This window comes from Pseudophryne corroboree (assembly GCF_028390025.1).
Source record: "Pseudophryne corroboree isolate aPseCor3 chromosome 3 unlocalized genomic scaffold, aPseCor3.hap2 SUPER_3_unloc_38, whole genome shotgun sequence".
NCBI lineage: Eukaryota > Metazoa > Chordata > Amphibia > Anura > Myobatrachidae > Pseudophryne > Pseudophryne corroboree.
This window is the reverse complement of record NW_026967528.1, coordinates 782,656-808,119: the sequence shown is the minus strand read 5'-3', so window position 1 is coordinate 808,119 and position 25,464 is coordinate 782,656. Positions and strand designations below refer to the sequence as shown.

The 25,464-nt window shown below is 48.6% G+C and overlaps 2 protein-coding genes across 2 annotated transcripts in view; one reads left to right on the top strand and one right to left on the bottom strand.

The window, feature by feature from the left end:
• Positions 1-25,464, bottom strand: part of LOC134984132 (zinc finger protein ZFP2-like) — a 237,785-nt gene that overhangs the window by 86,046 nt on the left and 126,275 nt on the right. The window lies entirely within an intron of this gene.
• Positions 461-25,464, top strand: part of LOC134984131 (oocyte zinc finger protein XlCOF6-like) — a 65,535-nt gene continuing 40,531 nt past the window's right edge. The window contains exons 1-5 of the mRNA XM_063949754.1: positions 461-528; positions 2,566-2,757; positions 4,595-4,673; positions 4,792-4,893; positions 21,125-21,664. Of these exons, the coding sequence (XP_063805824.1) occupies positions 4,640-4,673; positions 4,792-4,893; positions 21,125-21,664 (676 nt within the window). The 5' untranslated portion in view covers positions 461-528; positions 2,566-2,757; positions 4,595-4,639. The remainder of the gene's footprint in view (positions 529-2,565; positions 2,758-4,594; positions 4,674-4,791; positions 4,894-21,124; positions 21,665-25,464) is intronic.

Sequence of the window (25,464 nt, the reverse complement as noted above, 5' to 3'; positions counted from 1 at the left end):
GGGATAATGCAGCACCAGAGGCTGCTCCAGCTGCACTATAACAAGGCACCAGAGGCTGCTCCCCCTGTAGTACAGAACCTGACACCAGAGCTGCTCAGCCTATAGAATAATAATAATAATAATATCATTACCTGCTGCCAGACACAGCAATGGCTGCTCTCTGCTCCTGCTGCCTTGTGGGAATGATAGAAGGAAGGCGGAGCTCAGACCAGGGGAAAATGGCCGCCGCTCCTGACGTCACTACACGGCCAGGGAACCTATTGCTGCTGCAGTTGATGCCGGACTGGTCTACCAGAAAATGGCCGCCGGCCTTCTGCACTGAGGACTTTTATGGTTTTTTGTCATTACTGGGGGCGGAGCTGCGGGCGGGGTGAAGGAGGGGAGGGGCCAATAACCAGGAAGCAGATTTTGCCAATAATGCCCTACTTCCTGCCTGTGCGTTCCACCTTACTTCCGGATTGTGCGTTCCACATACTGGAAGTGAGTTTTCATCGACTGCTGCAGCTTTCCAGTGTCCGTTGAGATCAGGTAATGGCGTCTTACTATACAGGGGGAGCAGCCTCTGGTGTCCTGTTATTATTACTATACAGGGGGAGCAACCTGTGGTGTCCTGTTATTATTACTATACAGGGGGAGCAGCCTGTGGTGTCCTGTTATTATTACTATACAGTGGGAGCAGCCTGTGGTGTCCTGTTATTATTACTATACAGGGGGAGCAGCCTCTGGTGTCCTGTTATTATTACTATACAGGGGGAGCAGCCTGTGGTGTCCTGATATTATTATTATACAGGGGGAGCAGCCTGTGGTGTCCTGATATTATTATTATTATACAGGGAGAGCAGCCTGTGGTGTCCTGTTATTATACAGGAGGAGCAGCCTGTGGTGTCCTGTTGTTATTATTATTATTTTACAGGAGGAGCAACCTGTGGTGTCCTGTTATTATTACTATACAGTGGGAGCAGCCTGTGGTGTCCTATTATTATTATTATAATACAGGAGGAGCAGCCTTTGGTGTCCTGTTGTTGTTGTTGTTGTTGTTATTATTATTATTATTATTATCATTATAATAATACAGGGGGAGCAGCCTGTGGTGTCCTGTTATTATTATTATTATTATACAGAGGGAGCGGCGTGTGGTGTCCTGTTTTTATTATTCTACAGGTGGAGCGGCCTGTTGTGTCCTATTATTATTATAAATGGGGAGCGACTTGTAGTGTCCTATTATATTTTTTCTGGTGGAGCAGCCTGTTGTGTGATTTTATTATTAATATAAAGGGAGCAGAATGTGGTGTGCTGTTGTTTTTAGTGTTATACAGGGGGAGCAGGTTTTTGTGTACAGTTATTATTATACAGGGACAGCATCTTGTGGTGTTCTGGTATTATTATTATACATTGGGAGTGATGGTGATTTCCTACAATACAGGAGGAATGGTCTGTGGTGTTCTGCTTTTAAATACATCTGTTATTATTTTTATACTGGGGTGCAGCCTTTAGTGTCGTTATTATTATTACTACAGGTTGAGTATCCCATATCCAAATATTCGGAAATACAGACTTTTTTGAGTGAGAGTGAGATAGTGAAACCTTTGTTTTTTGATGGGTCAATGTACACAAACTTTGTTCAATGCACAAAGTTATAAAACAATATTGGCTAAAATGACCTTCAGGCTGTGTGTATAAGGTGTATATGTAACATAAATGCATTCTGTGCTTAGACTTGGGTCCCATCACCATGATATCTCATTATTGTATGCAATTATTCCAAAATACGGAATAATCCGATATCCAAAATACCTCTGGTCCCAAGCATTTTGGATAAGGGATACTGTGGGGATTGAAAATATTGCTCAATATCTAGGATGTATTATAGCAGAGACCGTAATATCCCTGGCATGTGTAACAGATGATAATTGGAGCAGTATGAAGCAAATGTATATCAGACTCCTGGGAGTGTCACAGTGACATAACATATCTATAATAATAATACAGGAACATGACTGGGGAGGTGAGGGGATCTGGGAGTGTCACTATGACATCACTTATATCTATAGTTATAATACAGGGACATGACTGGGGAGGTGAGGGCATCTGGGAATATCACAATGACATCACTTATATCTATAATAATACAGGGACATGACTGGGGAGGTGAGGGGATCTGGGAGTGTCACAGTGACATCACTTATATCTATAGTAATAATACAGAGACATGACTGGGGAGGTGAGGGGATCTGGGAGCGTCACATTTACATTATTTATATCTATAGTAATAATACAGGAATATGACTGGGGAGGTGATTGGATCTGGGACCATCACAGTGACATCACTTATATCTATAGTTATAGTACAGGTACATGACTGGGGAGGTGAAGGGATTTGGGAGTGTCACTATGACATCACTTATATCTATAGCTATAATACAGAGATATCACTGGGGAGGTGAGGGGATGTGTGAGCATCACAGTGACATCACATATCTCTAGTAATAATACAGGGACGTGTCTGGGGAAGTGAGGGGATCTGGGAGTATTTGCAGCGATATTGATGTATCCCCCATTTCGCAGGGTTACACAGTAGTGAAGAAGATCTCTGGTGAGTGTGAGACACCCAGCAGCCATCCTCGTGTGTCAGGTGGACTAAGCAGGACCCACAGCCCCACCACAGTGCGTCCACCTCACTCACTAATACATGAGAGACACAGTGACCAGAAGATCCTGGAACTCACCAACAAGATCATTCAGCTCCTGATAGGAGAGGTGACTGCTGGGAATGGGGCATTATACAGTAATACCGGGGGATGTGTCTGGGTGATGACTGGAGAGGTGACTGCTGGGAATGGGACATTATACAGTAACACCAGGGGACGTGTCTGGGTGATGACTGGAGAGGTGACTGCTGGGAATGGGACATTATACAGTAACACCAGGGGATGTGTCTGGGTGATGACTGGAGAGGTGACTGCTGGGAATGGGACATTATACAGTAACACCAGCGGATGTGTCTGGGTGATGACTGGAGAGGTGACTGCTGGGAATGGGACATTATACAGTAACACCAGGGGACGTGTCTGGGTGATGACTGGAGAGGTGACTGCTGGGAATGGGACATTATTCAGTAACACTAGGGGATGTGTCTGGGTGATGACTGGAGATGTGACTGCTGGGAATGGGGCATTATACAGTAACACCAGGGGATGTGTCTGGGTGATGACTGGAGAGGTGACTGCTGGGAATGGGGCATTATACAGTAACACCAGGGGATGTGTGTGGTGATGACTGGAGCGGTGACTGCTGGGAATGGGGCATTATACAGTAACACCGGGGGATGTGTCTGGGTGATGACTGGAGAGGTGACTGCTGGGAATGGGACATTATACAGTAACACCAGGTAATGTGTCTGGGTGATGACTGGAGAGGTGACTGCTGGGAATGGGACATTATACAGTAACACCAGGGGACGTGTCTGGGTGATGACTGGAGAGGTGACTGCTGGGAATGGGGCATTACACAGTTACACCAGGGGACGTGTCTGGGTGATAACTGGAGAGGTAACTGCTGGGATTGGGACATTATACAGTAACACTAGGGGACGTGTCTGGTGATGACTGGAGAGGTGACTGCTGGGAATGGGGCATTATACAGTAACACCAGGGGAGGTGTCTGGGTGATAACTGGAGAGGTAACTGCTGGGATTGGGACATTATAAAGTAACACTAGGGGACGTGTCTGGTGATGACTGGAGAGGTGACTGCTGGGAATGGGGCATTATACAGTAACACCAGGGGACGTGTCTGGATGATGACTGGAGAGGTGACTGCTGGGAATGGGGCATTATACAGTAACACCAGGGGATGTGTCTGGGTGATGACTGTAGAGGTGACTGCTGGGAATGGGGCATTATACAGTAATACCAGGGGAAGTGTCTGGGTGATGACTGGAGAGGTGACTGCTGGGAATGGGACATTATACAGTAACGCCAGGGGACGTGTCTGGGTGATGACTGGAGAGGTGACTGCTGGGAATGGGACATTATACAGTAACACCAGGGGATGTGTCTGGGTGATGACTGGGGAGGTGACTGCTGGGAATAAGGCATTATACAGTAACATAAGGGGATATGTCTGGGTGATGACTGGAGAGATGAATGCTGGGAATGGGGCATTATACAGTAACACCAGGGGACGTGTCTGGGTGATGACTGGAGAGGTGACTGCTGGGAATGGGGCATTATACAGTAACACTGTGGGATGTGTCTGGATGATGACTGGAGAGGTGACTGCTGGGAATTGGGCATTATACAGTAACACCAGGGGACGTGTCTGGGTGATGACTGGAGAGGTGACTGCTGGGAATGGGACATTATACAGTAATACCAGGGGAAGTGTCTGGGTGATGACTGGAGAGGTGACTGCTGGGAATGGGACATTATAGAGTAACGCCAGGGGACGTGTCTGGGTGATGACTGGAGGGGTGACTGCTGGGAATGGGACATTATATAGTAACACCGGGGGATGTGTCTGGGTGATGACTGTATCACTGTGTGTGTCAGGTTCCTATAAGGTGTCAGGATGTCACTGTCTATGTCTCCATGCAGGAAGGGGAGTATATAGAGGAACACAGGGGTCTATACAAGGACGTGATGATGGAGAATCACCGGCCCCTCACATCACTGGGTAAGAGGAGACTGTCATGTATTGTACAGGGGACAGCAGTTATGGGGGCCCCTATATACACACATCATCTGATAATCACATATATACACTGTACTCAGTCACTGTGTGTCTCTTACAGATGGGCACAGTAACAGAGATACCCCAGAGAGATGTCCCCGTCCTCTGTATTCCCAGGATTGTACAGAGGAGAATCACAGGATCCCACAGGAGGATCAGGTAGGTGGGATTTAGGGTCTCCCCAATATACCAAAGTGACTGTCACTATATGATCTGTAGAGGAGCTGTGTGTCTTATACACTGATATTATACTGTTTCACCTCAGTTTAATCACTATGTAAATGCCATTGTATTTTCTGCTGCGGGGTACACTGGGCTCCACAAGGATTCACATCGGGTGTAGAGTAGGATCTTTATCCGAGGCACCAACAGGCTCAGAGCTTTTGACTGTTCCCAAGATGCACAGCGCCGCCTCCTCTATAGCCCCGCCTCTATAGCCCCGCCTCCGTGCACAGGAGCTCAGTCTGTAAGTTGGAGTCTTGCAGTAAGCAGGCACATAACAGGGGTGCTGCATTAGGCAGCCTATTGATGGCTTTATTGTAAAGGAAAAGACTGAAGATTCTTCTGACAGAGTAACAGGGCTGCAGCCGGTAACGTCTCACAGACGTCCCTGACTGCAGCTCCATCACCCCCAGCGGCGCTGTATACTCCCGCGCCCTGGTTGCCGGGTCACTGCAGCGGAGGCTCCGGTTCTTTCACAGCATCAGTCACACACTCGCCGCCGTCCTCCCGGATCGTGGGGGCCGCAGGTACGGGGGAGGTGAGGGGTCTCTCTGGCCGCACTTTACCGCGATCCAGCGATCTAGTAAAGGGTATTTCTCTGATGTCCTAGTGGATGCTGGGAACTCCGTAAGGACCATGGGGAATAGCGGCTCCGCAGGAGACTGGGCACAAAAGTAAAGATTTAGGACTACCTGGTGTGCACTGGCTCCTCCCCCTATGACCCTCCTCCAAGCCTCAGTTAGATTTTTGTGCCCGGCCGAGAAAGGTGCACACTAGGGGCTCTCCTGAGCTTCTTAGTGAAAGTTTAGTTTTAGTTTTTTTTCTCTATCGTCCTAAGTGGATGCTGGGGTTCCTGAAAGGACCATGGGGAATAGCGGCTCCGCAGGAGACAGGGCACAAAAAAGTAAAGCTTTACTAGGTCAGGTGGTGTGCACTGGCTCCTCCCCCTATGACCCTCCTCCAGACTCCAGTTAGATTTTGTGCCCGAACGAGAAGGGTGCAATCTAGGTGGCTCTCCTAAAGAGCTGCTTAGAGAAAGTTTAGTTTAGGTTTTTTTCTTTACAGTGAGTCCTGCTGGCAACAGGATCACTGCAACGTGGGACTTAGGGGGAAAGTAGTAAACTCACCTGCATGCAGAGTGGATTTGCTGCTTGGCTACTGGACACCATTAGCTCCAGAGGGATCGAACACAGGCCCAGCCGTGGAGTCCGGTCCCGGAGCCGCGCCGCCGACCCCCTTGCAGATGCTGAAGCGTGAAGAGGTCCGGAAACCGGCGGCTGAAGACTCCTCAGTCTTCATAAGGTAGCGCACAGCACTGCAGCTGTGCGCCATTTTCCTCTCAGCACACTTCACTGGGCAGTCACTGAGGGTGCAGAGCGCTGGGGGGGGGCGCTCTGAGAGGCAAATATAAACCTTATACAAGGCTAAAAATACCTCACATATAGCCCATAGGGGCTATATGGAGATATTTAACCCTGCCTGACTGGAAAAATAGCGGGAGAAGAACCCGCCGAAAAAGGGGCGGGGCCTATCTCCTCAGCACACGGCGCCATTTTCTGTCACAGCTCCGCTGGTCAGAACGGCTCCCAGGTCTCTCCCCTGCACTGCACTACAGAAACAGGGTAAAACAGAGAGGGGGGGCACATTAATGGCTATATATATATATATTAAAGCAGCTATAAGGGAGCACTTAATATAAGGATATCCCTTGTATATATAGCGCTTTGTGGTGTGTGCTGGCAGACTCTCCCTCTGTCTCCCCAAAAGGGCTAGTGGGTCCTGTCTTCATTAGAGCATTCCCTGTGAGTTTGCGGTGTGTGTCGGTACGTGGTGTCGACATGTATGAGGACGATATTGGTGTGGAGGCGGAGCAATTGCCAAATATGCAGATGTCACCCCCCAGGGGGTCGACACCAGAATGGATGCCTTTATTTGTGGAATTACGTGATGGTTTATCTTCCCTTAAACAGTCAGTTGAGGACATGAGGCGGCCGGACAATCAATTAATGCCTGTCCAGGCGCCTCAAACACCGTCAGGGGCTGTAAAACGCCCTTTGCCTCAGTCGGTCGACACAGACCCAGACACGGGCACTGATTCCAGTGACGACGGTAGAAATTCAAACGTATTTTCCAGTAGGGCCACACGTTATATGATTTTGGCAATGAAGGAGACGTTACATTTAGCTGATACTACAGATACCGTAAAACAGGGTATTATGTATGGTGTGAAAAAACTACAAACAGTTTTTCCTGAATCAGAAGAATTAAATGACGTGTGTGATGAAGCGTGGGTTGCTCCTGATAAAAAGTTGATAATTTCAAAAAAGTTATTGGCATTATACCCTTTCCCGCCAGAGGTTAGGGCGCGCTGGGAAACACCCCCTAAGGTGGACAAGGCGCTCACACGCTTATCCAAACAAGTGGCGTTACCCTCTCCTGAGACGGCCGCACTTAAGGATCCATCAGATAGAAAGATGGAAGTTATTCAAAAGAATATATACACACATGCAGGTGTTATACTACGACCAGCTATAGCAACTGCCTGGATGTGCAGTGCTGGAGTAGTTTGGTCAGAATCCCTGATTGAAAATATTGATACCCTAGATAGGGACAATGTTTTACTGTCGTTAGAACAAATAAAGGATGCATTTATCTATATGCGTGATGCACAGAGGGATATTTGCACACTGGCATCTCGGGTGAGTGCTATGTCCATTTCAGCCAGAAGAGCCTTATGGACACGACAGTGGACAGGCGATGCGGATTCAAAACGTCACATGGAGGTTTTGCCGTATAAAGGGGAGGAGTTATTTGGAGTTGGTCTATCAGACTTGGTGGCCACGGCTACTGCCGGGAAATCCACTTTTTTACCTCAAGTCACTCCCCAACAGAGAAAGGCACCGACCTTTCAACCGCAGCCTTTTCGCTCCTACAAAAATAAGAGAGCAAAGGGCTTGTCGTACCTGCCACGAGGCAGAGGAAGAGGGAAGAGACACCAACAGGCAGCTCCTTCCCAGGAACAGAAGCCCTCCCCGGCTCCTGCAAAAACCTCAGCATGACGCTGGGGCCTCTCAAGCGGACTCGGGGACAGTGGGGGGCCGTCTCAAAAATTACAGCGCGCAGTGGGCTCACTCGCAGGTAGACCCCTGGATCCTGCAGATAATATCTCAGGGGTACAGGTTGGAATTAGAGACGGATCCTCCTCATCGTTTTCCTGAAGTCTGCCTTACCAACCGTCTCTTCCGAAAGGGAGAGGGTGTTGGAAGCCATTCACAAGCTGTACGCTCAGCAGGTGATAGTCAAAGTACCCCTATTACAACAAGGAAAGGGGTATTATTCCACTCTATTTGTGGTACCGAAGCCGGATGGCTCGGTAAGGCCTATTCTAAATCTGAAGTCCTTGAACCTCTACATAAAAAAGTTCAAGTTCAAGATGGAGTCACTCAGAGCAGTGATAGCGAACCTGGAAGAAGGGGACTTTATGGTATCCTTGGACATCAAGGATGCGTATCTACACGTTCCGATTTACCCCGCACACCAGGGGTACCTCAGGTTCATTGTTCAAAACTGTCACTATCAGTTTCAGACGCTGCCGTTCGGATTGTCCACGGCGCCTCGGGTCTTTACCAAGGTAATGGCCGAGATGATGATTCTTCTTCGAAGAAAAGGCGTATTAGTTATCCCATACTTGGACGATCTCCTAATAAGGGCAAGGTCCAGAGAACAGCTGGAGACAGCTTTAGCACTATCTCAAGAGGTGCTAAGACAACACGGGTGGATTCTGAATATTCCAAAATCCCATTTAATCCCGACAACTCGTCTGCTGTTCCTAGGAATGATTCTGGACACGGTTCAGAAAAAGGTTTTCCTTCCAGAGGAAAAAGCCAAGGAGTTATCCGATCTGGTCAGGAACCTCCTAAAACCAGGAAAAGTGTCAGTACATCAATGCACAAGAGTCCTGGGAAAAATGGTGGCTTCTTACGAAGCAATTCCATTCGGCAGATTCCATGCAAGAATATTCCAAAGGGATCTGTTGGACAAATGGTCAGGGTCGCATCTGCAGATGCACCTGCGAATAACCCTGTCACCAAAGACAAGGGTGTTACTTCTGTGGTGGTTGCAGAAGGCTCACCTATTAGAAGGCCGCAGATTCGGCATTCAGGATTGGATCCTGGTGACCACGGACGCCAGCCTGAGAGGCTGGGGAGCAGTCACACAAGGAAGAAACTTCCAGGGAGTATGGACGAGTCTGGAAAAGTCTCTTCACATAAACATTCTGGAACTAAGAGCAATCTACAATGCTCTAAGCCAGGCGGAACTTCTCCTGCAAGGAAAGCCGGTGTTGATTCAGTCGGACAACATCACGGCGGTCGCCCATGTAAACAGGCAGGGCGGCACAAGAAGCAGGAGTGCAATGGCAGAAGCTGCCAAGATTCTTCGCTGGGCGGAGAATCACGTGATAGCACTGTCAGCAGTGTTCATCCCGGGCGTGGACAACTGGGAAGCAGACTTCCTCAGCAGACACGATCTTCATCCGGGAGAGTGGGGTCTACATCCAGAAGTCTTCAACATGTTAATAGACCGTTGGGAAAGACCAATTGTAGACATGATGGCGTCTCGCCTCAACAAGAAACTGGACAAATATTGCGCCAGGTCAAGAGATCCACAGGCAATAGCTGTGGACGCACTGGTAACTCCTTGGGTGTACCAGTCAGTGTATGTGTTTCCTCCTCTGCCGCTCATACCAAAGGTATTGAAGATCATACGGCAAAGAAGAGTAAGAACAATACTAGTGGTTCCGGATTGGCCGAGAAGGACTTGGTATCCGGAACTTCAAGAGATGCTCACGGACGAACCGTGGCCTCTACCTCTGAGAAGGGACCTGCTACAGCAGGGTCCCTGTCTTTTTCAAGACTTACCGCGGCTGCGTTTGACGGCATGGCGGTTGAACGCCAGATCCTAAAAGGGAAAGGCATTCCAGAAGAAGTCATTCCTACCTTGATTAAGGCACGGAAGGAAGTCACCGTGAAACATTATCACCGCATTTGGCGAAAATATGTAGCGTGGTGCGAGGATCGGAGGGTTCCGACGGAGGAATTCCAACTGGGTCGTTTCCTACATTTCCTGCAATCAGGATTATCTATGGGTCTCAAATTGGGATCCATTAAGGTTCAAATTTCGGCCCTGTCAATATTCTTCCAAAAAGAATTGGCCTCTGTCTCTGAGGTCCAGACTTTTGTCAAGGGAGTACTGCATATACAGCCTCCTGTGGTGCCTCCGGTGGCACCGTGGGATCTAAATGTAGTTTTAGATTTCCTCAAATCCCATTGGTTTGAACCATTGAAAAAGGTGGATTTGAAATATCTCACATTGAAAGTGACTATGTTACTAGCCCTGGCCTCTGCCAGGAGAGTATCTGAATTGGCGGCTTTATCTTATAAAAGTCCTTATCTAATCTTCCATTCGGATAGGGCAGAACTGCGGACTCGTCCGCATTTTCTCCCTAAAGTGGTATCAGCATTTCATCTGAACCAACCTATTGTGGTGCCTGCGGCCACTAGCGACTTGGAGGACTCCAAGTTGTTGGACGTTGTCAGAGCCTTAAAAATATACATTGCAAGGACGGCTGGAGTCAGAAAATCTGACTCGCTGTTTATATTGTATGCACCCAACAAGTTGGGCGCACCTGCTTCTAAGCAGTCGATTGCTCGTTGGATTTGTAACACAATTCAACTTGCACATTCTGTGGCAGGCCTGCCACAGCCTAAAACTGTAAAAGCCCACTCCACAAGGAAGGTGGGCTCATCTTGGGCGGCTGCCCGAGGGGTCTCGGCATTACAACTCTGCCGAGCAGCTACGTGGTCGGGGGAGAACACGTTTGTAAAATTTTACAAATTTGATACCCTGGCAAAGGAGGACCTGGAGTTCTCTCATTCGGTGCTGCAGAGTCATCCGCACTCTCCCGCCCGTTTGGGAGCTTTGGTATAATCCCCATGGTCCTTTCAGGAACCCCAGCATCCACTTAGGACGATAGAGAAAATAAGAATTTACTTACCGATAATTCTATTTCTCGGAGTCCGTAGTGGATGCTGGGCGCCCATCCCAAGTGCGGATTATCTGCAATACTTGTACATAGTTATTGTTAACTAATTCGGGTTATTGTTAAGGAGCCATCTTTAAGAGGCCCTTTCTGTTGTCATACTGTTAACTGGGTTTAGATCACAAGTTGTACGGTGTGATTGGTGTGGCTGGTATGAGTCTTACCCGGGATTCAAAATGCCTCCCTTATTGTGTATGCTCGTCCGGGCACAGTACCTAACTGGAGTCTGGAGGAGGGTCATAGGGGGAGGAGCCAGTGCACACCACCTGACCTAGTAAAGCTTTACTTTTTTGTGCCCTGTCTCCTGCGGAGCCGCTATTCCCCATGGTCCTTTCAGGAACCCCAGCATCCACTACGGACTCCGAGAAATAGAATTATCGGTAAGTAAATTCTTATTTTATTTTCAGTGAGACCTGCTGGCAACAGGCTCACTGCATCGAGGGACTAAGGGGAGAAGAAGCGAACTCACCTGCGTGCAGAGTGGATTGGACTTCTTAGGCTACTGGACACCATTAGCTCCAGAGGGACCGAACACAGGCCCAGCCTCGGAGTCCGGTCCCAGAGCCGCGCCGCCGGCCCCCTTACAGAGCCAGAAGCAAGAAGAGGTCCGGAAAATCGGCGGCAGAAGACATCCTGTCTTCACCAAGGTAGCGCACAGCACTGCAGCTGTGCGCCATTGCTCCTCAGCACACTTCACACTTCGGTCACTGAGGGTGCAGGGCGCTAGGGGGGGGCGCCCTGAGCAGCAATAAAAACACCTTGGCTGGCGAAAATATATCACATATAGCCCCAGGGCTATATGGATGAATTTTAACCCCTGCCAGATTCCACAGAAAAACGGGAGAAAAGGCCGCCGAGAAGGGGGCGGAGCCTATCTCCTCAGCACACTGGCGCCATTTTCCCTCACAGCTCCGTTTGAGGGAAGCTCCCTGGCTCTCCCCTGCAGTTACTACGCTACAGAAAAGGGTTAAAAAAGAGAGGGGGGCACTAATTAGGCGCAGTATTAATAAAACAGCAGCTATAAGGGGAAAAACACTTCCATAAGGTTATCCCTGTATATATATATAGCGCTCTGGTGTGTGCTGGCATACTCTCCCTCTGTCTCCCCAAAGGGCTAGTGGGGTCCTGTCCTCTATCAGAGCATTCCCTGTGTGTGTGCTGTGTGTCGGTACGTTGTGTCGACATGTATGAGGAGGAAAATGGTGTGGAGGCGGAGCAATTGCCTGTAATGGAGATGTCACCCCCTAGGGAGTCGACACCTGAGTGGCTGAGCTTATGGAAGGAATTACGTGACAGTGTCAGCTCTTTACAAAAGATTGATGACATGAGACAGCCGGCTACTCAGCCTGTGCCTGTCCAGGCGTCTCAAAAGCCATCAGGGGCTCTAAAACGCCCGTTACCTCAGATGGCAGATACAGACGCCGACACGGATACTGACTCCAGTGTCGACGATTAAGAGATGAATGTGACTTCCAGTAGGGCCACACGTTACATGATTGAGGCTATGGAAAATGTTTTACATATTTCTGATAATACCACTACCACTAAAAAGGGTATTAGGTTGGGTGAGAAAAAGCTGCCTGTAGTTTTTCTTGCATCTGAGGAATAAAATGAAGTGTGTGATGATGCGTGGGTTTCCCCCGATAAAAACTGTTAATTCCTAAAAAGTTATTAGCATCATATCCCTTCCCGCTAGAGGATAGGGCACGTTGGGAAACACCCCCTAGGGTGGATAAAGCGCTCACACGCTTGTCTAAACAGGTGGCACTACCGTCCCCGGATACGGCCGTCCTTAAAAAAGCAGAAAAATATCCTAAAATGTATATACACTCACACAGGTGTTATACTGCGACCAGCAATCGCCTCAGCCTGGATGTGCAGTGCTGGGGTGGCTTGGTCGGATTCCCTGACTGACAATATTGATACCCTAGATAGGGACAGTATATTACTGACTATAGAGCATTTAAAAGATGCATTTCTATATATGCGTGATGCACAGAGGGATATTTGCCGACTGGCATCAAGAGTAAAAGTGCGCTGTCCATTTCTGCCAGAAGATTATGGACGAGGCAGTGGTCAGGTGATGCTGATTCCAAAAGGCATATGGAAGCATTGCCTTATAAAAGGGAGGAGTTATTTGGGGTAGGTCTAACAGACCTGGTGGCCACGGCAATGGCTGGGAAATCCACATTTTTACCCCAGGTAGCCTCTCAACATAAGAAAACGCCGTATTATCAGGCGCAGTCCTTTCGGCCCCATAAGGGCAAGCGGGCAAAAGGCTCCTCATTTCTGCCCCGTGGCAGAGGGTGAGGAAAACGGCTGCAGCAAACAGCCAGTTCCCAGGAACAGAAGCCTCTCCCGTTTCTGCCAAGTCCTCAGCATGACGCTGGGACTTTACAAGCGGATTCAGGCACGGTGGGGGCCCGTCTCAAAAATTTCAGCGTGCAGTGGGCTCACTCACAGGTGGACCCCTGGATCCTTCACCCAGCAGGTGATAATCAAGGTACCCCTCCTACAACAAGGAGAGGGGTATTATTCCACGCTGTTTGTGGTACCGAAGCCGGACGGCTCGGTGAGACCTATTTTAAATCTGAAATCCTTGAACACTTACATACAAAGGTTCAAATTCAAGATGGAGTCACTCAGAGCGGTGATTGCGAACCTGGAAGAAGGGAATTATATGGTGTCTCTGGACATCAAGGAGGCTTACCTCCATGTCCCAATTTACCCTTTTCACCAAGGGTACCTCAGGTTTGTGGTACAGAACTGTCACTATCAGTTTCAGACGCTGCCGTTTGGATTGTCCACGGCACCCCGGGTCTTTACCAAGGTAATGGCCGAAATGATGATACTCCTTCGAAAGGAAGGGAGTTTTTAGTTATCCCTTACTTGGACGATCTCCTGATAAGGGCAAGATCCAGGGAACAGTTGGAAGTCGGGGTAGCACTATCTCAGGTAGTGTTGCAGCAGCATGGTTGGATTCTCAGTATTCCAAAATCGCAGCTGATCCCGACGACACGTCTTCTATTCCTAGGGATGATCCTGGACACAGTCCAGAAAAAGGTGTTTCTCCCGGAGGAGAAAGCCAGGGGGTTATCCGAACTAGTCAGAAACCTCCTAAAACCAGGCCAAGTGTAAGTGCATCAGTGCACAAGGGTCCTGGGAAAAATGGTGGCTTCCTACGAAGCAATTCCATTCGGCAGATTCCACGCAAGAACTTTCCAGTGGGACCTGCTGGACAAATGGTCCGGATCGCATCTTCAGATGCATCAGCGGATAACCCTGTCACCAAGGACAAGGGTGTCTCTCCTGTGGTGGTTGCAGAGTGCTCATCTTCTAGAGGGCCGCAGATTCGGCATTCAGGACTGGGTCCTGGTGACCACGGATGCCAGCCTGCGAGGCTGGGGAGCAGTCACACAGGGAAGAAATTTCCAGGGCTTATGGTCAAGCCTGGAGACATCACTTCACTTAAATATCCTGGAGCTAAGGGCCATTTACAATGCCCTAAGCCAAGCAAGACCTCTGCTTCAAGGTCAGCCGGTGCTGATCCAGTCGGACAGCGTCACGGCAGTCGCCCACGTAAACAGACAGGGCGGCACAAGAAGCAGGAGAGCAATGGCAGAAGCTGCAAGGATTTTTCGCTGGGCGGAAAATCATGTGATAGCATTGTCAGCAGTATTCATTCCGGGAGTGGACAACTGGGAAGCAGACTTCCTCAGCAGGCACGACCTCCACCCGGGAAAGTGGGGACCTCACCCAGAAGTCTTCCACATGATTGTAAACCGTTGGAGAAACTAAAGGTGGACATGATGGCGTCCCGCCTAAACAAAAAAAAATTGGACAGTTATTGCGCCAGGTCAAGGGACCCTCAGGCGATAATTGTGGACGCTCTGGTAACACCGTGGGTGTACCAGTCAGTGTATGTGTTCCCTCTTTTTTCCTCTCAGATCAAAAGTACTGAGAATTATAAGACGGAGGGGAGTAAGAATTATACTCGTGGCTCCGGATTGACCAAGAAGGACTTGGTACTCGGAACTTCAAGAGATGCTCACGGAGGACCCGTGACCTCTACCTCTAAGAAGGGACCTGATCCAGCAAGGACCCTGTCTATTACAAGACTTACCGCGGCTGCGTTTGACGGCAGGGCGGTTGAACGCCGGATCCTGAAGGAAAAGGGGCATTCCAGAAGAAGTCATCCCTACCCTGATCAAAGCCAGGAAGGATGTAACCGCAAAGCATTATCACCGCATGTGGCGAAAATATGTTGCGGGGTGCAAGGCCAGTAAGGCCCCGAGGGAGGAATTTCAACTAGGTCGATTCCTGCATTTACTGCAAACAGGAGTGTCTATGGGCCTAAAATTGGGGTCCATTAAGGTTCAAATTTCGGCCCTGTCGATTTTCTTCCAGAAAGAACTAGCTTCAGTTTCTGAAGTTCAGACGTTTGTAAAAGGGGTACTGCATATACAACCTCCTTTTGTGCCTCCAGTGGCACTTTGGGATCTCAATGTAGTTTTGGGGTTCCTAAAGTCACATTGGTTTGAACCACTTGAATCTGTGGAGTTAAAATGTCTCACATGGAAAGTGGTCATGCTGTTGGCCCTGGCCTCGGTCAGGCGCGGGTCAGAATTGGCGGCTTTATCCTGTAAAAGCCCTTATCTGATCTTCCATTCAGACAGGGCGGAATTGAGGACTTGTCCTCATTTTCTCCCTAAGGTGGTTTCAGCGTTTCATCTGAACCAACCTATTGTGGTACCTGCGGCTACTAGTGACTTGGAGGACTCCAAGTTGTTGGACGTAGTCAGGGCCCTGAAAATTTATGTTTCCAGGACGGCTGGAGTCAGAAAATCTGACTCGCTGTTTATCCTGTATGCACCCAACAAGCTGGGTGCTCCTGCTTCTAAGCAGACTATTGCTCGTTGGATTTGTAATACAATTCAGCTTGCACATTCTGTGGCAGGCCTGCCACAGCCAAAATCTGTAAAAGCCCATTCCACAAGGAAGGGGGCTCATCTTGGGCAGCTGCCCGAGGGGTCTCGGCTTTACAACTTTGCCGAGCTGCTACTTGGTTAGGGGCAAACACGTTTGCTAAATTCTACAAATTTGATACCCTGGCTGAGGAGGACCTGGAGTTCTCTCATTCGGTGCTGCAGAGTCATCCGCACTCTCCCGCCCGTTTTGGGAGCTTTGGTATAATCCCCATGGTCCTTACGGAGTTCCCAGCATCCACTAGGACGTTAGAGAAAATAAGAATTTACTCACCGGTAATTCTATTTCTCGTAGTCCGTAGTGGATGCTGGGCGCCCATCCCAAGTGCGGATTATCTGCAATACTTGTACATAGTTATTGTTAACTAATCGGGTTATTATTGTAGTGAGCCATCCTTCGAGAGGCTCCTCTGTTATCATACTGTTAACTGGGTTCAGATCACAAGTTGTACGGTGTGATTGGTGTGGCTGGTATGAGTCTTACCCGGGATTCATAAATCCTTCCTTATTGTGTACGCTCGTCCGGGCACAGTATCCTAACTGAGGCTTGGAGGAGGGTCATAGGGGGAGGAGCCAGTGCACACCAGGTAGTCCTAAAGCTTTACTTTTGTGCCCAGTCTCCTGCGGAGCCGCTATTCCCCATGGTCCTTACGGAGTTCCCAGCATCCACTACGGACTACGAGAAATAGAATTACCGGTGAGTAAATTCTTATTTTCACTCAGCGGGCTATTCCTATATTGCTATACCTGAGGGACTAAGTGTATCAGATTTCTTTCTGTATAATATAGGATTGTATCACAAGATATACTTGCTGTGTATTTTTCCTTGTGATTTATAGTCACCATATTGATTTATATCTCTTGAACTCCCGGTTTGTGCTGTCATAGTCACATCACCGGGTGTTCTTGCTGGGTATATTGCTGCTACACCTTGTACCAGGTTTCCCGATATTGTGCACGCTTTTATGTCTGCTACATGTGGCAACGACGCTGGGGCTTCTCCCACACTGCGTGGTAGTGAGGCCGCAGACGTAATGGAGGAAATGGTTGTTCCTCTGCTCTACAAGTAACTACCGTCACCTCCCTGAAGGAACCGACGGATAGACGTGTGGAGGGTTGTTTAAAAGCAATTTATACCCTAGCAGGGGCTGTGCATAGGCCATCAATTGCAGCAACTTGGGCTGCTGAAGCTGTTGAGGCGTGGGCTCAGGAGTTTGAGGCAGATCTGCCTTCCAATGCGTCTGAGCATGCTCGACAATGTCTCTCGTATATTACCACGGCTTCTCTGTACCTTAAGGAGGCGGGCTCCGATGCCGGGGTGCTCGAGACCAAGGCTGCTATTACGTCTGTCTTGGCCAGACGTATCCTTTGGTTGAGATTCTGTTCGGTGGATGTGGTTTCCAAGAAAACCCTGCAGGTGCTTCCTTTCAAGGGAGACATTCTCTCCGGAGAAGACCTCAATAAGATTGTGGCTGATCTGGCTAAAACTGCTTGCCTACCTAGTACGTCTCCTTCCGCACAGAAGGCTAAAAGTACTTTCCCTCTGCCCTTTCGTCCTCCAGGAAAAGCAAAAGGTCAGGCGTGCCCAAAGCAAGCTCGTGCTTCCAGACCTGCCAAGCCCAGACCGAATCGTGCCTGGGCCGCCCATCAGCCTGCTTCCAAAACTGACAAGCCTGCCACATAACGGGGCATGCCTCCCACTGGGGGATCCCAAGGTGGGGGGCCGACTTCCAGGTTTTGCCCAGGAATGGTTGCAGACCACTTCGGATAACTGGGTAAGGGAAGTCGTCGCTCGAGGTTACGCCATACCCTTCAAGAATCGTCCCCCTCATCGATTTTGTTTGACAGATGTGCCTCTGGATTCGGCAAAAGCAAACACTTTGCATTTGGTGGTGCACTCCCTCCTGTCCACCGGGGTGGTGGTACAGGTGCCTCTAGATCAAAGAGGCAACGGGTACTATTCATTGCTGTTCCTAGTCCCGAAACTGGACGTTCCTCACGGCCCATTCTCAATCTGAAGTCCTTGAACAAGCATGTGCGGGTCTCCCAAGTTTCGTATGGAAACTCTGCGCTCTGTTGTTCTGGCCTTGGAGCCTGGGGGCTTTATGGTCTCCCTGGACATACAGGATGCCTTCCTGCATATTCCTATTGCGGTATCTCATCAGCAGTACCTGAGGTTTGCGGTGTGCAACCTACGTTACCAATTTCGGGCGTTACCCTTTGGTTTGACAACGGCTCTCCGAGTTTTCACCAAAGATATGGCGGTCATGACTGCTTCACTCCGCCGTCAAGGGGTCAGGATCCTACTGTATCTGGATGAATTGTTGATCCTGGCGAATTCCCCAGATCTTCTCTTGTGTCATCTCGATCTGACGGTCCAGTGCATGAAAGCCCATGGGTGGCTGATCAACTTGAAGAAATCCTCCCTGGTTCCTGCTCGGAGCATGGTACACCTGGGAGCGTTATTGGACACTCACAACCAGCAGTTGTTCCTGTCTAAGGAGAAAGTCCTGAAACTTCAGGACAGGATTCAATGCTTCCTATCTCGTCCGCAAGTGTTGATTCATTCGGCAATGCAAGTGCTAGGTCTCATGGTGTCGGCTTTCGACATGGTGGAGTATGCTCAATTCCATTCTCGCCCTCTGCAGAATTTGATTCTGTCCAAGTGGGATGGCTTGCCTCACCGTATCAGGTTTCACATGATCTCCTTGTCTCTGGGGGTCCGCCTGTCACTATGCTGGTGGCGCCAGGACCAACGGTTGTGCAGGGGCCGTCCCTTCTGGATATCCAACTGGGTCCTGCTGACGACGGATGCCAGTCTAAGAGGTTGGGGAGTAGTGTTGGAACAGCACTCTCTTCAGGGTCGGTGGACCAAGGAGGAGTCTCTACTCCCGATAAATATTCTGGAACTGCGGGCAGTGTTCAATACAGAACAGACCTGTTCAAGTAGAATCGGACAATGCCACTATGGTGGCGTACAGCAATCAGGGCGGCACTCAAAGCCGCATGGCATTGAGGGAAGTATCACAGATTCTTCAGTGGGTGGAACGTCATCTGCCAGCCATATCAGCAGTGTTCATTCCGGGGGTCCTAAACTGGGAAGCGGACTTTCTCATTCATCAGGACGTAGATGCCAGAGAGTGGAGCCTCCATCCAGAAGTGTTTCAACTCCTCGTGGACAAGTGGGGCCTTCCAGATGTGGACCTGATGGCATCTCGACACAATCACAAGGGTCCAGTCTTCGGAGCAAGGACAAGGGATACTCAAGCTGCGTTCGTGGACGTTCTGGCAATTCCATGGAGCTTTCAGATACCGTATGTGTTCCCTCCGGTGTCACTCCTGCCCAGAGTAATACGGAAGTTCAAGCAAGAAGGCGGAAACCTACTTCTGGTTGCTCTAGCGTGGCCAGATGGCACTGGTTCTCCGATCTACTGGGTCTCTCGTGGGATCATCCCCTTCTACTTCCACAATGACCAGACCTCCTCGTTCAGGGCCTTTGTGTTTACCAGGATTTGGCCCTTCTGGCTTTGACGGCGTGGCTCTTGAAGCTTCCATCCTGACGGCCAAGGGTTTCTCTGAGGTGGTCATTCAAACTGTGTTGAAGGCCCGTAAGCCGGCTTCTGCTCGGATCTACCATAGAGTCTGGAATGCTTATTTCACATGGTGTGCGTCTCATAATCATGACGTTTTCAAGTTGAGTACGGCCAAACTATTGGCCTTTCTACAACAGGGCCTGGACTTAGGCCTGCGTCTGGCCTCCCTCAAGGTTCACATCTCTGCCATCCCTCAAGGTTCACATCTCTGCTTTGTTGGTTTGGTGTCAGAGAAAGATAGCTACCCTACCTGATGTCCATACATTCACTCAGGGTGTGCTGCGGATTCAGCCTCCATATGTGCCACCTGTGGCCCCTTGGGACTTGTCGGTGGTTTTGGAGGCCTTGCAAGAGTCTCCGTTTGAGCCTCCTGCCTCTGCTGACCTTAAGTGGCTGTCCCTTAAGGTCCTCTTCTTGCTGGCGATTGTTTCAGATAGAAGGGTATTGGACTTGGGTGCCTTATCCTGTAAGTCTCCCTATTTCATTTTTCACCGTGACCGGGCGGTTCTTAGAATGCGGCCGGGTTATTTGCCTATGGTGGTGTCTTCCTTCCACCTTAACCAGGAGATTGTGGTTCCGGCTTTTAATTCTCCTGAGTTGTCTTCCAAAGAGCGGTCTTTGGATGTGGTACGGGCTCTCCGTATCTATGTGAAGAGAACTGCCTCTTTTAGGAAATCTGATTCTCTTTTTGTGTTGTTTGGTTTTCACAAACGTGGCAGGCCTGCTTCCAAGCAGACTTTGGCCAGGTGGATTAGAATGGTGATTGTACATGGTTATGTACAGGCTGGTCGTCCGGTTCCTGCTACCATTAAAGCCCATTCTACTCGGTCGGTCGGACCTTCTTGGGCGGCCCACCATGGTGCAACCCTTGAACAGTTGTGCAAGGCGGCAATGTGGTCCGCTGGAACACGTTTATAAGGTTCTATGCCTTCGATACCGCTGCTTCCCAGGATGCTTCCTTTGGACACCGGGTTGTTGTGTCCGCTACAGTGCTTCCCCTCCCATAAGGAACTGCTTTAGGACATCCCCGATGTTAATCCTTGTGGAGCCCAGTGTACCCCGCAGCAGAAAACAAGATTTATGGTAAGAACTTACCGTTGTTAAATCTGTTTCTGCGAGGTACACTGGGCTCCACAAGGCGCCCACCCTGACACACTTCGCTTCTTTGGGTTGGTATTGGCATAGACGCTGACACCCTTTCCTGTGGTGAGTTTGCGGTGTACTTGGCTACGAGCGATTGTCGTCTCTGATACCTGCTACTACATTGGGCTGGTTAACAAAACTGAGCTCCTGTGCACGGAGGCGGGGTTATAGAGGAGGCAGCGCAGTGCATCTTGGGAACAGTCAAAAGTTTTGAGCCTGTTGGTGCCCCGGATCAAGATCCTACTCTACACCCGAATTTATCCTTGTGGAGCCCAGTGTACCGCGCAGAAAGAGATTTAACAACGGTAAGTTCTTACCATAAATCCTTTTTTTTTCTGGTTATTTAGGTAGAACGTCTGTCTGATATTAAGGCAGAAGATATAGAGGAAGAAGAAGAGACGTATGTGATGGATATAAAGGCAGAAGATATAGAGGGAGAAGAAGAGACGTATGTGACTACTATAAAGGCAGAAGATATAGAGGGAGAAGAAGAGACGCATGTGACTGATATGAAGGCAGAAGATATAGAGGGAGAAGAAGAGACGTATGTGACTGATATAAAGGCAGAAGATATAGAGGGAGAAAAAGAGACGTATGTGACTGATATAAAGGCAGAAGATATAGAGGGAGAAGAAGAGACATATGTGACTGATATAAAGGCAGAAGATATAGAGGGAGAAGAAGAGAAGTATGTGACTGATATGAAGGCAGAAGATATAGAGGGAGAAGAAGAGACGTATGTGACTGATATAAAGGCAGAAGATATAGAGGGAGAAGAAGAGACGTATGTGACTGATATAAAGGCAGAAGATATAGAGGGAGAAGAAGAGACGTATGTGAGGGGTGATCAGCAGTGTAAGGAGGAGGAGATCCCTACAGATATCAGCACAGGTGAGTAATAAACACTTACTACAGAAGTCACATATTCTCATTGCTCAGTCACTACAGCAATCTCTTATCCTACACCCTCCTCCGCCATCAGCCCTGTTCTCAGTTGGGTGTTTCTAACACAAGGCTATCCATGACAAATATCACATGTAGAGAGTTATTACACACAACACGATAATGTTATTAAAAGTAACAAGCAGAAATTTATTATTAGTGATTTTATATAAATGTGTATATATGTATGTATGTATATAATATAATTATTATTATTTTTTGTGGAGTGCCTAATTTATATGCATTTTGTTAGATGATGCAGGTATGAAATATTTTCTGCTATACAGTAGACCTGAGCTCACCAAATACAATTCATATAAGATTCAGAAACAAAATGAAATTTGAATCTAGAACTTCAAGTAAAACAGAGTAAAATCTTATCACAAGTACATATCTGTATAATCATAAGACAAGCGTTTTGCACTTGTTGTCACCCTTGCATGGGTGGGCTTGTTCTTATCCACTCCAATTCACTCTAAATCCAAATTGCGTGTCAACCAACGTGTTTCATCAATAGTGACTTCTTCAGGGGTGTTTTCTGTTAAAGGTTTTTTTCTCAAATATCAGTTGTGTAGACTTGAAATAATTGTGTAACCTTCAGATGGTAATTGTGGACTTGTTCATGATGAACACATTCCTAATTACTTGTGAATAATAGTTCTTGCTCTGTGCAGTTCTGAGGTTATGGGGTATATGCAATTGCGGTCGAATTCCCGAAATTGTCGAATTTCGGGTCATTTTCGACCAAAAAAAAAAATCGCCTATGCAATCCAGTGCTTTCCGACCAAAAAACGGACTTTCAAAATTCGACTTTTTGAAATTCGAATTTTTGCAAATTCGACTTTTCTGCAATGATACAAGTGCTGCAATTCGACCAAAGCATATTCAATTCAAGTTTGGAAATTCGACAGCAGTGCTTTTAGACAGCAAATTCGTCATTTTCAATCCGCCACACTTTGGAGGGTGAAAACATATAAAAAAAATTTAAACATGTTTTTTTTGGTGTTTTTTTTTTTGGGAATAGCAGATCTATTTATATTAGAAGGGATTAGGTACTTTGTTTTTTTTTTTGGGAGGCACAAATATTATTTATATATTTTTTAAAATATTTTTTTTTTTTTTTTTTAATGCTGGAACGGTAAAATCATAAAAAAAAATGGTGTGGGGTCCCCCCTCCAAAGCATAACCAGCCTCGGGCTCATTGAGCTGGTCCTGGTTCTAAAAATGCGGGGGAAAAATTGACAGGGGATCCCCCGTATTTTTAAAACCAGCACCGGGCTCTGCGCCTGGTGCTGGTGCCAAAAATACGGGGGACAAAAAGAGTAGGGGTCCCCCGTATTTTTAACACCAGCATAGGGCTCCACTAGCTGGACAGATAATGCCACAGCCGGGGGTCACTTTTATGCCGTGCCCTGCGGCCGTGGCATTAAATATCCAACTAGTCACCCCTGGCCGGGGTACCCTGGGGGAGTGGGGACCCCTTCAATCAAGGGGTCCCCCCCCACCAGCCACCCAAGGGCCAGGGGTGAAGCCCGAGGCTGTCCCCCCCCATCCAATGGGCTGCGGATGGGAGGGCTGATAGCCTTTTGTGATAATAGAAAGATATTGTTTTTTCCATTAGTACTACAAGTCCCAGCAAGCCTCCCCCGCAAGCTAGTACTTGGAGAACCACAAGTACCAGCATGCGGGAGAAAAACGGGCCCGCTGGTACCTGTAGTACTACTGGGGAAAAAATACCCAAATAAAAACAGGACACACACACCGTCGACAGTAAAACTTTATTTCATACGTCGACACACACATACTTACCTATGTTCACACGCCGACATCGGTCCTCTTCTCCATGTAGAATCCACGGATACCTGAAAAGAAAAGTTCAATATACTCACCTCAGCCATGGTCCAGAGATAAATCCACGTACTTGGCAAAAAAAGAAAACGCAAATACCCGTCCACCGGACTGAAAGGGGTCCCATGCTGACACATGGGACACCTTTCCACGAATGAGACCTGTCAGTGACAGCTGTCACAGAAAGGTCTCTAAGCCAATCAGGAAGCGCAACTTCGTTGCGCTCACCTGATTGGCTGAGCGCTGTCTGTACTGTGACAGCGCATCGCACAGCTCCCTCCATTATATTCAATGGTGGGAACTTAGCGGCTAGCGGTAAGGTCACCCGCCGGTCAGCGGCTGACCGGCGGGTGACTCCACCGCTACCCGCAAAGTTCCCACCATTGAAAGTAATGGAGCGGCTTTGCGAGGCGCTGTCACAGTACAGACAGCGCTCAGCCAATCAGGTGAGCGCCACGGCAGTAGCGCTTCCTGATTGGCTGAAGGGACATCAGTGACAGGAGTCACGTGATGTCCCGGCATTCGGGAGAAAGGGGTCTGATGTGAAAACATTGGACCCCTTTCTAGTCCGGTATGGAGCGGGTGTGGGTTTTCTTATTTTAAACAAGTACGTGGATTTATCTCTCTGGACGCTGGAAGGTGAGTATCATTTTTTCACAGGTACCCTCGGATCGACGGAGACCGTGGCAGTCGGCGTGTCAACATAGGTAAGTATGTGTGTGTCGGTAGTGTGTAATAAAGTTTTACTGTCAAGGTGTCTGTGTCCTGTTTTTATTTGGGTTTTTTTTTTTTCAGTAGTACTACAGGTACCAGCGGGCCCGTTTTTCTCCCGCATGCTGGTACTTGTGGTTCTCCAAGTACCAGCTTGCGGGGGAGGCTTGCTGGGACTTGTAGTACTAATGGAAAAAACAATATCTTTCTATTATCACAAAAGGCTATCAGCCCTCCCATCCGCAGCCCATTGGATGGGGGGGGACAGCCTCGGGCTTCACCCCTGGCCCTTGGGTGGCTGGGGGGGGGGGACCCCTTGATTGTAGGGGTCCCCACTCCCCCAGGGTACCCCGGCCAGGGGTGACTAGTTGGATATTTAATGCCACGGCCGCAGGGCACGGCATAAAAGTGACCCCCGGCTGTGGCATTATCTGTCCAGCTAGTGGAGCCCGATGCTGGTGTTAAAAATACGGGGGACCCCTACTCTTTTTGTCCCCCGTATTTTTGGCACCAGCACCAGGCGCAGAGCCCGGTGCTGGTTTTAAAAATACGGGGGATCCCTGGCCAATTTTTCCCCTGCATTTTTAGAACCAGGACCAGCTCGAAGAGCCCGAGGCTGGTTATGCTTTGGAGGGGGGACCCCACGCCATTTTTTTTTTCGGGTTTTTCACGTTTTTTCCCGTTTTTTTAAATCGCAGCAAAATCCGCCAAATCGGACGATTTTCGCCCGCGATTCTGGCGAATCCGTTTTTCATTGAATATGGTGAATTCCAGGAGCCACCTTCCGGAATTCACCTGGCGAATTTGGTCGAATTAAAAAACGGCGATAATTGCCGCGAATTCGACCGCAATTGCATATACCCCTATGACTTTAGGGAATGTAATGGTCAGATCCAATATTGCTCAATCTAAGGTCTCCCAGTAGCCTTACTACATACATAAATGTGTCTTACACTCACTATTTTCTCCGGCTGGTTCCACATCCATATATCCCCGCCCACCGACTCGGTCAAATCAGTTTTTTGTTTGGTGCGGAAGGAGTCCGGACCACGGTCACAGGGTGCTGTGTTTGGCAGCCCTAAGCTTTTTTATTTTATTTTTATGGTCTTACTACATAGTTTTTTGAGTGATCTTTCCTAACAGCGTCTTACACGCATATTGGAAAGAGTCGCTCCAACAACTATCTGACG